This window comes from Salvia miltiorrhiza, chromosome 2 (assembly GCF_028751815.1).
Source record: "Salvia miltiorrhiza cultivar Shanhuang (shh) chromosome 2, IMPLAD_Smil_shh, whole genome shotgun sequence".
NCBI classification, from domain to species: Eukaryota; Viridiplantae; Streptophyta; class Magnoliopsida; order Lamiales; family Lamiaceae; genus Salvia; species Salvia miltiorrhiza.
In genome coordinates, this window is record NC_080388.1 from 61,733,996 (window position 1) to 61,749,837 (window position 15,842).

Genomic DNA, 15,842 nt, shown 5'->3' on the forward strand with positions numbered 1-15,842 from the left:
ACGGAGTAAAGTTACCCATATAAATTGAAACTTTTTAAGTTCATGCTAAATTTGGATTTCGATCAAAGTTGATGATATTACATGCATTTAATCCAAAATAATTCCTATAATATATTTTATACATTTTCTCGAATGATTTTATTTTATTTTATTTTCTATAACTTCTTTTACATTGACTATATATGTCGTCATCATTTGTGACCATAGCTGGGGTAATTAATTGTACACTCATTTTTGCATCAATTTCCACCCAAATCGTGCGTACATATAATGATTGATTTTCAGTGCACGTATAGAGAGCCACAATTCTCCATATTTATTTGTTATTTAAATTTGTGCCCTGAAAATTGTTCTATGTATGCATAGCAGTTAAACGATTGCAAAAGTACAATTCAATAACTTGAAATAATAAAGACATTTTTCAGCAATATTTTAACTGCACGTATTTAATTTGTAGGAGTATATATCTTCTAGCAATGAATGGACATTTACCACAAAATTGATCAATTGCCCCCCAAATTAAATTTAACAGAGCAAAATCGATTTATATTTGAGATAATTAACACTTTTGAAAAAACATACGTCAACTTCACTTGGTTGCTAGTTCAATCAAATCCATCATAAATCAACTCTTAAAAGATGTGAAATTTTATGTATATTGTTTTATTGGCTGAATGATTTTGATCTGAAATCATTTAAAATCGTAAGATATATTGAAAATTGATTTTTACCGACAAAACGTTTGTTACTAGTTTTTATTGATTTTCAAGTCGAATATGCACATATACATATTTACTAGCATTTGCATCCCGTATAATGCGCGGAAAAATATTTTGTATTTTTTATATTTATATAAAAAATAATATTAATTTAATTATCATACTCATAAATATAATAAAATTTATTTTAAACTACATATATTAGAATTGGATATTAAAAAATAAAAAAGAATTTACAATTTATAAAATTTGATATTATGAAAAGCCAAAAAAAAAATAAGCTAAAAAAAATACTAATAGAAAAGAATTAAAAATACATTTTTTTTTTCAAAAAGATGAGAGAGGAGAGAGAAATTTATAAAATTTTAATATTTAAACAAATTTAATTTGTACATTTTAAAATCATATATTTACATAAAATATATCAAACTAAAGTTGTTATCGTGATCTTTAATTTGATATGCATATTAAATATTTTACAATTAATCGAATTTTACAATTTAAAAAAATGAAAAAATTAATGGAAATATGTAAATGGAATATTAAAAATTAATGGTTGTTTCTTAAAAAAAAGTTAATGGCAGTTATCTACACATAATTAAATGTGCATGCGAAAATTTACAAATATTAATTTGAGTTTGAACTTTTGACTTTAATTTTTCCATTATTCACAAAATTGCCACCTAAATCAATTTGAAATTGACACCTAAATCAATTTGAAATCAATTTCAAATTGAAAACTCCCTTTTTAATATAGTAAAGATTAAATCGAATTGTTAATCTATTATTTTCTCTTTTGATTTGAAATATGATAGTCATCTCCTTATTGTTTTTTTTTTTTTTTTTTTTGAGAAATCATCTCCTTATTGTTAGTATAAACGCTTAATTATTATTTTTACATTGTTAATTAGTAAGTTGATGGCATCTCATCACTGTTCCATTAATTTAATAAAACAAATTGTCGGATGAACTCCTTTTTGTTTAATTTAATCCTTTATGTACGGCGTGTGTGAATCACAAGCTTGTTTAATTTATACACAACTTTCTGTCGTTTGCATATTTCCCTTTTACGGTAACTTATTTTAGATTAAAATTGACCGTTGCTTTGTGTTGGTCAGGCGTTAAGAGATTAATGCATGAGGTCAAAGATTTTGAGTTCGAATCTTTTATGATGCAGCCTTTAAATTTTTTTATTTAATAATATTAATTTATCAAAAAAAAATTGACCATTGCCCTTTTCAAGGGTTTATAATAGGGTTAATGGGTTTTTTTACCCTATTTGAAAAAGGAAACATAAAATGTACCCACCCCAAAATAAACATATAAAATGTACCCAATTGAGTGTTGAAAAGACTAGCATGCCCTTATTTTTCTTTTTGTTTTATTTTTGTTTTTCACATTTATTTAATGCCATTATGTTTCTTTTTCTTTTAATTTTCGATTTTCACATTTGAAGGCTGAGTAAAACGAAAATTGGTTGCTGCAACTTCAACATTAAACACAAAACCAAAACACTTTTGAAATATTCATCTTCAAAACCCCCAAAACTTCTTCAATTGTGGGTTTCTTCAATTCGATCATAATTCGGTGGTTTGAAAGGTATATTCAGGTCTTCTATACATGAGTTACTGTTATTCAAAACTATTTTATGGTTTATGAAGAACAATTTTCAATTCAGTTGATATATTTTGAATATTCCCGTTTTTGTTCTATAGTGCTCGATTCGCGAACTTCACTCGACATGCTCGACAAGTCAAGCATGTCGAGCATACATGAGACATGAACAAATACTCGACATGCTCGACCATATGTAGTCGAGCATGGCGAGCATTAAGCATTTAGTACTGTTGCTCGACAAGCTTGCCTTATCGAGCATTGCGAGCGAGGTTCGAGAAGCGAGCATGCCGAGCATATCGAGCAACAGTAGATGTTATCCCTCATTTTTTTATTCAAATCTCATTTTGATATTTCTTATGTTTCGTTCGTATTTTCAGATGAGCCAATTATGTATGGTTGTATCATATGGTGGTTCATGGAATAACGACAAGTATGAGGGGGGGGCATCGTGAATATCTCCGTTTTCCATCATCGGGCATGACATTCAACACATTAGTAAGTCGGATTCAAGGGATTGTTTGTTTAGATACAAATATTTATGATTATTGGATATATTCATATATGAAAACTCCGGAAGATGAAACTTTGAGAATCAAGATACTAGATGATGATGATTTAAAATTAGTGATTGATTCTTTTCAAGTGCCGAAGATCTTTGTATCAGTTGTTCAAAAGATAAATGTTCCTTCTTCTAGTTTTGTGAATATGTTGAACTCTCAAGTCACAAATGTGAATATGAAACAACCAATGTTTGAAACGCTACAAAATCCTCAAAGAAACATGGATCAACTTATTGTGCCTAGACATGACGTTCAAATTGAAAATGTTGCTGCCAATAATTTTGAGCGCATTGCCAATAATGTTGTTGATGATGAACATGGTGTTGATTGGGGTTATAATGAGAATGTTGACAGTTTGGATAGTTTAGGTGGTGATGATGATGATGATGATGATGATGATGATGATGATGATGATGATGGTGATGGTGATGATGATAGTAGAAATAGGCATAATGTACCTTCCTTAAGCAGCTCATTTGTGGATGTGGATGTAGAAGATGACATTTGGGATAGACAGATTGGGCATGGTCAACAATGGATCATTCCCGGTGCTCTATATCAAGCGTCACTTCCTTGTGAGGAATTAGGAATAACCAAAGGGTTCAACCGTGATACACTATCAGAAGGATCTACATTTATGGATAAAGAAAGCTTGAAGACTGCACTGGGGCTATATCATTTGGTAAATCGTGTAGAATTTGTTGTTGACCGATCTGATAAGTGTAGATTCTCAGTTGTTTGCAAGTATAGTGAACAATGCCCATTCTTACTACGTGCTACAGCGCATGGGACTGTTTGGAAGGTTATCAAATGGGTTGCTCCGCACAGTTGTCAGATTGACTTGAGAAATCACGGTCCTAGAACAGTGTCAGCAAGGACGATAGGAGCATTTTTTGCTCCAACATTGATGAATGAAGGTGCTGTTTTGAAGCCTAAGGAGATGCAAGCACAATTGAGAAGAGAATATGGGTTTGTAGTTGATTATCAGATGGCACTGATTGGGAGGAATCATGCTATCAGTATGATATATGGAGATACAGATAAGTCTTTTCAATTATTACCTTCATATTTGTATATGTTGCAAGAATCTAACCCCGGTTCTATTGTTGCATTACAAACTGACTCTGTTGATCGTTTTCAATATGCTTTTATGGCTATTGGTGCTTGTGTAAATGGATTTAAGTCTTCTTGTCGTCCTGTCATAGTTGTGGATGGCACGCATTTGAAAGGAAAATATAGAGGTATTATGTTTGTTGCTGCTACAAAAGATGGAAATGAACAGGTGTTTCCATTGGCTGTGGGAATTGGTGATAAGGAGAATGACAGTTCATGGATTTGGTTTTTCAACCAATTGAAAAGAACTTTTGGTTGCCCTGATGATTTATTGTTTGTTTCTGACCAACACCGAAGCATCAAGAATGCTATTGCTACCGTGTATCCCGGAATTCCTCATGGTGTTTGTACATATCATTTGCAGCAAAACATATCAAGATGGGGTGCTCATGTGGTTGCTATGTATCAAAAAGCATCCAAATGTTACCGAAGTCGGGACTTTGATAAGCAAATGTCAAAAATTGCTTTGACTTCTAAGCAAAATGCATTTAAGAAATTGATGGATGTTGATCCAATACGGTGGTCCCGTAGTAAATGTCCAGTACGACGGTATGAGTTTCTTACTTCTAATTGTGCAGAATGCTTGAATGGTCGTCTTAGATGGGCTCGTAGATTGCCAGTATGCACTCTTTTGGAATGTGTACGGACATTGATTGCACAGTGGTTTGTTGAGCGACGTAATAAAGCTTCGGTGAGAACCCATATTTTAACTGAATATGCGGCAAAAAAGTTAGAGAATTCCATTGAAGATGGACGGACCATGGATGTTCAGCCAATTACATCAATGAAATATAAGGTTTCATGTGGAACAAAGACGTATGTGGTTGATCTGAATGCTAACACTTGCTTGTGTCGGGAATTTGATCTTGATTTGATTCCTTGCGCTCATGCTGCCGCGGCAATAAGGTACTTCTATTTGTCTACCATTTGTTATTTGTATATTTGGTATTAATGTTTCCAACATTTAATGCAGTAAATCAAAACAGAGTTTATTTTCATATGTGTCGAACTACTACACAACAGAGACATTGCGTGAGATATATTCGGGTGAGGTGATGCCAATCTTGCATCCAGATGAGTGGTCTGTGCCTGTAGAAGTGAAATCAAGACAAGTGTTGACACCACCTCAGCCTACACAGGCAGGACGTCCACGGACAAGTAGAATCGAATCTAGTAGCCGATTATCTAGAGCTTGTTCGAGATGCAACCAAAGCGGTCATTACCGTTCCAAATGCAAAGAGGCCATTCCAATATCACAAGATGAACACATTGCTAGTAATGAGTCAGAAGTTGTTGGGTCCCGTAGGCGCAAGTGTTGTGGCATATGTGGTGAAGTTGGGCATAATCGTCGAAAATGTTCAAAATCTGTGACGTCTTGAATGATTTATGTCAATTTGTCTAAGACTTTGGATGTATGCTATTTTTACGACTACTCTAGTTTGGATATGCTCTTGTTTGTGTTATTTTTAAGACTGTGGATGTAAGTTTATTTTAAGACATTTTGTTCTAGATTGCTCTAATGATTTGTGACTTGTTGTATAGTTGCTGTTCCAGAGTGCTCGACATGCTCGTCATGCTCGACATTAGATTTTAATGCTCGCAGTACATGAGTCGAGCATCAGTACAATTAGAACTAATGCTCGACATGCTCGACATTAGTTGAGTTTTCGAGCCTTATTGTAATCTCAACTAAGCCGCGACATGCTCGACATGTATCTAAATCGAGCATTAATACAATTAGAACCAACGCTCGACATGCTCGACATTTACACATGTGTCGAGTAAGCGAGCGTCAGTTCAAATTTTATTAGTGCTCGATACAAATCATTCGAGCATTAGTGAAGATGTCGAGCTACCGAGCACACAGACAATATTAAACAGCAAAGATCTAAGATTTTCATAAAAAAATTCAGAAATCAATTTCAAAGTTTGATGAACGTCGACGTAAGCAGATTTCATTACCAAAAGGTTCATAGTCTAATAAACCTTGAGAAAAAGAGTCAAAGTCGACAAAAACATTTCATAAGTCATAAATTCATTACAAAAACACCACAAACAAACTAGTCTACACTTTAGCCCTCAGTGCTAAACTTGTAAATAGTGGCTGCTACATCAACACGGAATTTTTCAACATCCTTCTTCTCAAATGACGGGAGATGTTGCTTCGTGAGTATCATCTCAGCATACTTCAATGCATATGCTCCACCGCTTTTGATGTCTGTTTGCTTGTACACATTACCACTCTCGGGGTATGCAAAGTGCCATTCCGTCAACTTTGGCTTTACTTCTTTCCTTTCATCGTAGAATCCAGAGTACTTGAGGATCTGTGGCAGCATGCGTGCCAATGGAGTGAAGAATGTCTTTCTAACTGCATAGTCAGTATCATCCAACTTGTGCTGAGTAGAATCATATATAGTGATAGCACTCTTGATGAAATTGACACTGCAAGTCACCCAATGACTTTCTAGCTCGCAAACCATAATCAACTGTACCAAACAATTATGACGATTAGTGTAATATAATAGATAACAATAAAAGAGATTTCAAACAATAGTTTGTAATAACAATTTAGAATATATTTACCTCATCATAGTCGTACCATGGTTTGTACTTACCCCAACCTGGCAGGTCACCTGTGACGTATTTTGACAGCTCATATAGATCCTCAACAGGTATCACTTCTTCCACATCCGGATTAAGCTGCTCATTACAGTCCGTCTTGTGATATTTTTTCCATGCTTGTGTAATGGCAGCCTATTGTAATTCAAAATACACATGTTGTTAGAATAAAATGTTGTATATAATGCATTAAACAATATCAATTACACTTACCATGAAACCAGTGCTAGTGATAGTGACCCTTTCATCCACTTTATTCAGCTTCGCTAATCCCGGTTGTGCATGAAGAACAACAAGATATGCATCGATGTGGATGTCTTCCAACAAAGTGGACTTGTTTTTTATACACTTAAAAAAGCTAGAATCCACATCATTTTGTAAACCAACATTTCTCCTACACATTATTCTTCATCATTAATATGTGTATGCATTATATATCTAACTTAAAGTGTAAAAAATATTTATATACTTACTTGCCACGTGTTCTCAAATACTTTGCAAAGTCATTCCCTCGTTTGTCATCAATGCGGAATGGACTACGCAAAATAGCCGAAGGCTCCCTCCTTCTAACCTCCTTGTAGTCTACTTTTGAGGGAATTGAACTCTGGCTAGCATCACCTTGGGTGAACTGAGCAGGAGCAAAGTAAGGATAACTTTCATACTGAGTACCCCATCTTGACGAAAGCTGAGAAGGCATTGGGCAAGGAGAAATCCAAGCATTCCCTGTTGGAGTGGAGTTTTGATCTTCATTGTCACCTGCAACCTTTTCATTCCCACTCTAGAAAATATATCCAAATATCAAACAAACAATAATATTATAGCAAGAGTTTAATATTCAAACATTCATTCTGACTTGTTAATATGGTCGACATATTATAGCAAAATTGAACTTATGCTCGACATGCTCGAAACAGACATGCTCGACATGCTAAATGTACTCATGCTCGACAATATAATATCGAGTATGTCGAGCATTAGTGCATTTTGCACTTATGCTCGACATGCTCAATGTACTCATGCTCGACAATGTAATTTAATGTCGAGCATGTTGAGCATTAGTGCAAAATGCACTTATGCTCGACATTCTCGAAACAAACATGCTCGACATGCTCATTGTACTCATGCTCGACAATATAAATTCGAGCATGTCGAGCATTAGTGCAAAATGCACTTATGCTCAACATGGTAAGTGTACTTATGCTCGACATGCTCAGTGTACTAATGCTCGACAATGTAATGTCGAGCATGTCGAGCATTAGTGCAAAATGCACTTATGCTCGACATGCTCGATACAAACATGCTAGAAAGACATGAATTACCAAAAAATGAGTTTTCCCTTAGTGGCCCGCAGATACTCATCACATAAAGCAATACCTGTACCAATGCATCAGGACCATGGCCCGCAGATACTCCAACATTTTCCCTTACTTCTCTAGCATTTGACTTGTCACCCATCTATCAACAGACAAGATCAAAAAAGAAAACAAAATATCAAACAAAGCTTAATACATAATACATAATTCTTACAAAGAAACAATGCCGATGGATGCACTAACCTGGACCTCTGGATTGTTAATGGAAGCAATATGCCTCATGAAATCCATATACTGAGGAAGCTGACTCATTACTTGTCGCACAGTGTAATCCCCTATTTGTTGAGCAAATTGTTGACCCATCAGCTTTTGTACTACATATTCCCCTATCTCTTCAACAAATGCTTGACGTTGGGAATATGTAAAACTGTATGTAGGATCTTCTAGACCAGCTTGTCGACGAGTTTCCTCCACGCGAGGATTCACTAACTCATTAGAACTCCTAGGATTACAATCTGCAGCTGTCTTCTGTGATTTTACTGGCTTCTTTGATACAACTTCCTTTTTGGATTTCTTCGGCATCCCCCTACATTCCATGTACTTCAACTTGAAGGGAGTTCCTTCTGATTCAACTGATTTCCAACTCTTTTTATTCTTTTCTTCATCTGTGGGTTCTAATATCGGATATACCTGTTTCATTTTTTTTTAAAAAAATGAAAGCTTGAACATGATAACAAAAAAGATTCACAAACATAAAAACCTTAACAACTTACAGTGCCCGTGATGCTGTCAACATCTATCACTGTCCTCGAATATAGAAATCGCAACATGCGAGGAATTCGTGATTTTGAAGCTATACCTCCACAGTTCTTCCCCAGTTCTAGGATTGCACAATAAATCCAAGCCTAGTAATATTTCATTATAAGAAGTAAAAAAAAATTAAATAAAAACTACATTCAAATATTTTGTGAGTTCATATAATACCAGAAATGATGACGCTGCTCCATATAGGTGATATTGCTCGCGCACACAATCTTTAGTGGGTGTCTGTTGCACACCGTCTATGTAGAAAATTAGCCTTTGAAATGAGTAGCTTCCCCATGGAAATGAATTCCAAGCTTCTGTATCCTCTATCAAAGCCCATACCCAATCTTTTATTGCTCTCCTACCATCATCGCCAAGCACTATGTAGTAAGCAAACAATATCTTCGCTGCTTTCACATAATCTTCAGCATAATCACCCAAATGACCTTCTAAGAATTTCTTAAGCAACTCTGTAGGAGTAGTTGGCCTTCCATCTAACTCCCTATGATATAATGAGTGTTCATGTATTTCATGCTCAACATAGGGATTAAAAGCACTTTCTCCAAATTGGAGTCCCGTCACTAAAGCATACTCAAAACGACTGAACCTCAAATTTTGGTTGTTTATCCTAAACCACAGCGCCGTTTTATCTGCTTCCTCACCAAATATTATTTGATGTGATATGACGTGATGAATGGCTTGATTGCATTTGTTAATTGAATCCGGTAGCTTTAAAAATCTTCCAAAGCAGCTTTTCTCAAATTGCTTAAGTGCGACTTCTCCCTCTTCTGATAGAACTCTACGGATACCATTCATAATGGTTGAATCCTTCGTGTATGTCACTATTGTACAAGAAACACCTCTCATTAGAGGTCTCTTCCACTTCCATCCTCCCTGTCCACAACAGCAAAAGTAAATTAGAATGAAGACAAGTGTTGACATACAAAAATCAATTGGAATCAAGACAAGTATTCACATGCAAAATGTAGACTGTGCTCGCATTGCTCGACATGCTCGAAATAGAGTAGCCGACCATTAGTGCAAAAATGTAGAAATGATCGCATTACTCGACATGCTCGAAACAAAGCAGTCGAGCATTAGTGCAAAATGTTCAAATGCTCGCATTACTCGACATGCTCGAAAATTAGTAGTCGAGCATTAGTGCATAATATACAATTGCTCGATTGTTCCGCATCGAGCATGTCGAGCATTCCGAGCAATTTCAATTTCAAACACTACGGTAATAGGCAAAATTTCAGAAAAAGCGACACCAAAACAGACATCAGGAATAATTTCATTCACAACATGAATCAATAAACACAAAATCAGAGATCCAAAAAACTGAGCATTCAACTACACAAAATTTAAACACAAATGCTCGCTTGATTCGCATCGAGCATGTCGAGCATTCTGAGCAATTTCAAACACTAGGGTAATGGGTACATTTTCAGAAAATCGACACAAAAAAAGACATAAGAAATCGAGCAATCATCCATATAAACAATAAATCGAGCAATCATCCACATAAACCAGAAATCGACCATTTCAAACGAGCATTCAAAATCTGAAATTTGGAAACGTGCTTCCCCAAAATCGGGCATAACAAGCACACAAAATCTGAAATTTGGAAGCAAACATACCTCTTGAATTGGATTGTCGGGATCGTTGTCTGAATCGTTGTTCTCCGTTAAATGTTCATCTGACGACATTTGGTAGCTTGAACTGGAGATTTGCGGTGACGGCGGGATGGAGTCACAACGGCGGCGAGGGAGTCACGGCGGCGAGCAGCACCGCGCGAAGACGACGACGGTGACAGCGGTGACCAGCACTGCGCGACGATGACGACAGAGAGACGGCGGCGGCGTCGGTGAGGGAGTCACGACGGCGGAAGGGTGATGCGGCGGGGAGGGTGACGGGAAGGGAGGGTGAAAATGGGGGGGGGGGGGGGTGAAAATGAAATCCCTAATTGGTGAAAAATGAAAATGGAGCACCTTTTTTACATTTTTTATTTTTATGATTTTAATAGAAAGGGTAGAATGGTCTCAAATGGGTACATTTTATTGTTTAAAAAAAGGTGGGTACATTTTATGTTTTGTCTTCCAAAATGGGTATATCCAATTTTGCCTCTTTATAATATGTATTATTAACTTATTTTATTTATTTGATATTTCGACTCATTTAGCAAAAATAATTAAAACCAATATATTAATTTGATATTTCGAGGTTTTATGTTGGGCACGTATAAATTAAAGTGTTTACATTTTGAAAAGCACTCAAAAATCATAATTCAATAATACTGTTTATTTTCTTTTCGAAAACGAAATAATATGTTAATTCATGTTACTCATATATAGGATTATAAAAAAATTCTAGTTAATTAAAACAATTAGAAATACATCAAAATAGTTCTATATGATTAGGACATTGTAGAAAATTAGAAATTAATACACGAGCTTATTATAATATTCTTCCGAAATTAAAGCATCACTCTTAGCTTCCTATAATATTTGATATTCTTTTTTGGGAACATATTTGACTCTTTTATTTGGTAAAATACATATAATCTATCTTCGAGTAATCAAACTAATATGTCTAGAGAATGATGTATGTTAATCAAGTATGGAATTTCTTGGTAATTTTAGTAGCACAATATAAACATAAAATAACATCATCAATCGACACCAACTCGACACGTCTTAAATATATGCATGCACACCCTTAAATATTTAACATGCTCAGTCATTGGCCAATCTTCTCATTGAAATCCATATCTAATTTATATTCGCCATATATATACATTATCAATTTATCATGAAATATATAATGAAACAAAAATATGAGAACTTTCTCACATTCGTCATGACTACATCATTATATGAAATGTATACATATTTCTCTATCTTTTGTGAGATCACTCCAAACGACGTAAAATTCATTAAATTCTGCTTTATTTTGTTGATTTTTTTATTGAAAACATAATTGACGTTTAAAGATTTGAAAGTTTGTCTTTTACCTCTACAATAAAGTTTATTTTGCAATTGCGAAATCGTCCAATGTTGAAGACTTTTTTTAAAAATTGTAAAAGACTAATTTTAAATAACCGCCAAATGCTTAAAAAAAATGAACACATCATACAACATACAATACCCAATAAAAATATGGGTTATTGACGCCTAATACACTAATTTTGGATAGTTTGATTTTGCGCATGAATTTTGAAAGGTGTAAAAAAAATAAATGAATTTTAATATTGTATAGCAATTTTATCACAAATTCAAATATTAGATATTCGAACTCTATAAAAATCTTACGATTTACAGATTTAAAGATGTCTTATAGGATATTTTTTAGAGATGTCCTATACGATGATATTTTTTAAAAAGTTTGATGAATACACGTTGATATTTTGACTTGCCACGTCAGCTTTAATTTTGAGCAAAAATTGAATTTGTGGCAAAATTTCTACAACATTAAAATTCATGTATATTTTTTTACACCTTTTAAAATTCATGTACAAAACTATCTCAAAATTGTTGTATTTAAACACTAATTAATAATCCTAAAAATATTGATTTATTGAAGATGGAGTCCGTCGCACATGCAAGATCTTTCTTAACATAGTTTTGCAATTTATTACAAAAAAATCCAACTTAGTTAAGGTACCTTAAAGTAGCAACACACGGATACAGATTTTTCACTTAATCAAAAGGGCAAAAAATAAAACCCAAAAACAAAAGTCCCCTTTCCAAATCTTTTTATGGAAAGAAGTTGTACAGTATGAATAGATCTTCTGCGCAATTTTCCAGTAATAACAACTCTATTATTTCCAGTTCGTATTCTTTTAATAATACTAATAATTAGCTGCATTGGATAACAATTTGTAATTATATAAATTTATAATATCTCAAAATGACTTTTCAATATTATTTTCGTCGCTGTCCGAATACACAGAATTTGGGCGTGTCATGACATGAGCTAATACAATCAACATTATTTTATGTATATTCTCCAATTTATCCTTTTCTCCCAAATGGGGGTGGGTGGGAGGAATCAATAAGATTTCAAACAATCTTATAGATTTATTTTTATTTTTTTGAAAAATTTGAGCTCCAAAACACCACGTTTTGTCATCTTCTGGTGTTCTAATCTCATAGGAGTATTTCACTTTCTTCATAATATATTATCAATAACCCAAACATTAATTGGCGCAAAAAAGAAATAAACAATTGGAACTTCAGATATTTACAACAACAGTAGCAGCAGCCGCATCACAGTACTACAATTATCATAAAATTCAATGGAAATTCAAATAAAAGAAGAAAAAAATGTCCCGAAAATCGCGAAAAAGAGTGATAATCCTTCAACAGGGAGAAAGAAAAAGAAAAAACAGTGTGATAAAATAAAACTAAAACCAAAAAAATTCATGTATACAAATATCATATAATTAAGTGAAATTAATCCACTAATCCATAATTACTTCAACTTAATCTAAAAAAGAAAGAAATAAAGAAAAAAAGAGTTAATTAATTAATCGGAAGGACAAATCCATGAAGCAACCGTACCTTCAGCAGTGGAAGAAGCAGCAGCATTTTCCATTCCTTTTTCTGCAACATTCAAATTGTAATTATGCGATTCACCGCTGTTGATATTCTTGTTGTTGCCGTCAAATTCCGCCAAATCATCATTATTTCTTACTGTTTCCCCGCTTTTCCACCGGCTCAGATCGTCGTCGCCCCTCAATTGCGCCGCGGCAGAGGCGCCGCCGTCGCGACTCAGGAAACCGCTCAAATTCGAGAAATTCATCTGCTGATTATTAATGCCGTGCTGGTACAGCTGAAAATTGTTCGGATCGATGTTCGATGTCGACGCGCTGTTGGTGTTGGTGATCGTCGTCGTCGGAACTATGGCGTCGATCATGGTGGAGTTGAGCAGGGGCGGTGGCACGGCAGAGGAGGAGGAGAACGGGGACATGATCTTGTGTGCGGCGGGGCGGAGCGGGTACAGCGGGCCGAGGCCGTCTAGATGCGCGGCGGACCTCAGGGCGGAGGCGGCGGAGAACAGATCGAGTCGCCGCGAGTAGGGGGAGCTGCCGGAGAACGGGGCGGCGGGGATGCCGGTGAACTCCTGCACCATTTGCCGGAAGTTGGTGGTGTCCGTGGTGAGCACGGTGGTCGGTGCTCGCCGCGACGCCCGCGTCCGCTTCTTAGGGTTCCTCGCCGCGCTAGCCTGCTGCTGCGGCGGCGGAGCCGCCGGAATCTGCTGAGGTCGCGACGGCAGCGGCGAGTTTCCTAGGTTGGAGAAGGCGTGATTGTCGGATCTCAATCCCCTCGACCAAATCAGATCGCTGTCGTTGGCGTATCCGCCACCGTGATCGAGATTCTGTGAGGGATTAGGGTCGAAGAAATTGGGGTTTTGATGAGAGAGAAACTGCGGCGCCGCGGCGGCGGCGGCGGCGGAGATTGAGCCGAAATGGTGAGGGGGGTTCAGGAAAGAGGAGCTCGAATCAAATTCCTGATCGTCGCCGCCGCTGGAGGACTGCATACTCCCACTATTGCCGGAATCCATGACCTTAATTTCTAGAGAGGGAGAGAGAGAGAGAGAGAGGTGTTTAAAGTCTTAAAGATGGTGTTATTGATGGAGTTGGTAAACTAGCAGCAAACAGAAAGTGATGGTTGCAAAAGCTGGAGAGGGAAAAAAGAGAGAATCTGAACAAGAGCATGAAAAACTGCATGAAAAAGGTAAGATCATATCATCTCCTCCAAATCAGACAAAAAAAGAGCTTCAAAAAAGAAAGCATATATCACAATTCGCACACATATATCTATCTATCAATGAGTTCTGCTTCCTCCCTCTCTCTCTCTTTCATCACTTGGCTTAGAGGATAGAGAGAGAGACTGATCATTGCGAAAATGAGTAGGGTTTTGGAAGGTGCAAAAAAAAGGGTGAAAGAAGAGAAGAAGAAAGATTAAATAAGTGGTGGCTCTCAAACAAAGGCAGTTAAAAAGCTTGCATTTTTTTTACGCCATTAAATGAAAAGAGACAGAGAAAATTGTGGGGGTGGTGGGTCCGCCATTGGAGCAGAGGAAGGAAGCTGCCGGTAGGTGGCGACGGGTCAAACTCAAACACACACACACACACACACACACTGAAAGTGAGAGAAAAATGGTTGGCCAGTTTGATGTTGAGTGTGAAATGAAGGAAAAGGATAGAGAGAGAGAGGACAGAGAGTTAGTAGAAGAAAAGGTTTAACAAATTTAATCAGAAAAATAAAATTATTGATAGTTTACCTTGATAGAAAAAAGGTGAAAATTTAAAATGCATGTATCCATTAAATATATATAAAAAATATCCACTTTTATAAATATAAATATTTTATGTTTAAATTAATTAAGTTATCGTTAATATTTTATTATTATGAGTCTAAAGTCTTTTTTAAGCCCGTCACTTTGGTCATTTTATAAATAGGAGTAAATGATAAAATTTTCGGGCTTGTAATTATAAGACAATCTTTCAAAAATTCAGCATAAGCATGACAAATTGAGCCCGAAAAAACAATTTATCTTATCATATATTTTTTTTGAAATTACAAGAGGTATCTGAATATAATCAATTATGCAACATACACTACAAAAAAACACGCGTTTAACGATCGAAATTAACGACCGAAAATTTCGATCGTTAATTTTGCGGCCTTAACGACCGATTTACGACCGATTTTATTTTTTATTTTTTTTATTTTTTAACGACCGACAATTCGGTCGCTAATTATTTTTTTTAATATTTTAATATTTTATTTTTATTAACGACCGAAAATTCGGTCGTAAAAATTATTTTTTTATATTTTATTTTTTTTTTAATTTTAACGACCGAAAATTCGGTCGTTAATATATATTTTTTATTTTTATTTTCAAAAAAATTAATTTTTTTTTCAAAAAAATTAAATTTTAACGACCGAATTATTCGGTCGTTAATATTATTTTTTTTATTTTTTTAATTTTTTTTAAATAAAAAAAATATTTTTATTAATTATTTTTTTAAAGACCGAATTTTTTGGTCGTTAAAATTATTTTTATTTATTTTTATTTTTTTATTTATTT

At 35.1% G+C, this 15,842-nt stretch overlaps 3 protein-coding genes across 4 annotated transcripts; 1 reads left to right on the plus strand and 2 right to left on the minus strand.

Moving 5' to 3' along the window:
• Positions 1 to 1,988: 1,988 nt before the first annotated feature.
• LOC131010868 (uncharacterized) lies at positions 1,989 to 5,541 on the plus strand. 2 transcript variants are annotated; one of them, XR_009096690.1, is made up of 2 exons: positions 1,989 to 2,318; positions 4,983 to 5,101. XR_009096690.1 is itself a non-coding variant. In XM_057938556.1 (2 exons), exons 1-2 carry the CDS (start codon positions 2,742 to 2,744, stop codon positions 5,386 to 5,388), a joined length of 2,580 nt encoding a protein of 859 aa, XP_057794539.1. In that variant the 5' UTR covers positions 2,715 to 2,741; the 3' UTR covers positions 5,389 to 5,541. The 2 variants fall into 2 exon arrangements, 1 of the variants encoding a protein (XP_057794539.1); XM_057938556.1 differs by lacking the exon at positions 1,989 to 2,318 and adding an exon at positions 2,715 to 4,915 and having other exon boundaries at positions 4,983 to 5,541.
• Positions 5,542 to 5,929: 388 nt separating this feature from the next.
• On the minus strand, positions 5,930 to 10,662 carry LOC131010869 (uncharacterized). Its single transcript, XM_057938557.1, has 9 exons — positions 10,386 to 10,662; positions 8,926 to 9,639; positions 8,715 to 8,846; positions 8,185 to 8,631; positions 8,003 to 8,083; positions 7,102 to 7,406; positions 6,842 to 7,022; positions 6,593 to 6,763; positions 5,930 to 6,495 (listed from the first exon to the last, which is right to left on the minus strand). The coding sequence occupies exons 1-9, from the start codon at positions 10,452 to 10,454 to the stop codon at positions 6,082 to 6,084; spliced, it is 2,514 nt and encodes an 837-aa protein (XP_057794540.1). The 5' UTR covers positions 10,455 to 10,662; the 3' UTR covers positions 5,930 to 6,081.
• Positions 10,663 to 12,964: 2,302 nt separating this feature from the next.
• On the minus strand, positions 12,965 to 14,947 carry LOC131010897 (uncharacterized). Its single transcript, XM_057938600.1, has one exon. The coding sequence runs from the start codon at positions 14,308 to 14,310 to the stop codon at positions 13,273 to 13,275; it is 1,038 nt and encodes a 345-aa protein (XP_057794583.1). The 5' UTR covers positions 14,311 to 14,947; the 3' UTR covers positions 12,965 to 13,272.
• Positions 14,948 to 15,842: the final 895 nt, after the last annotated feature.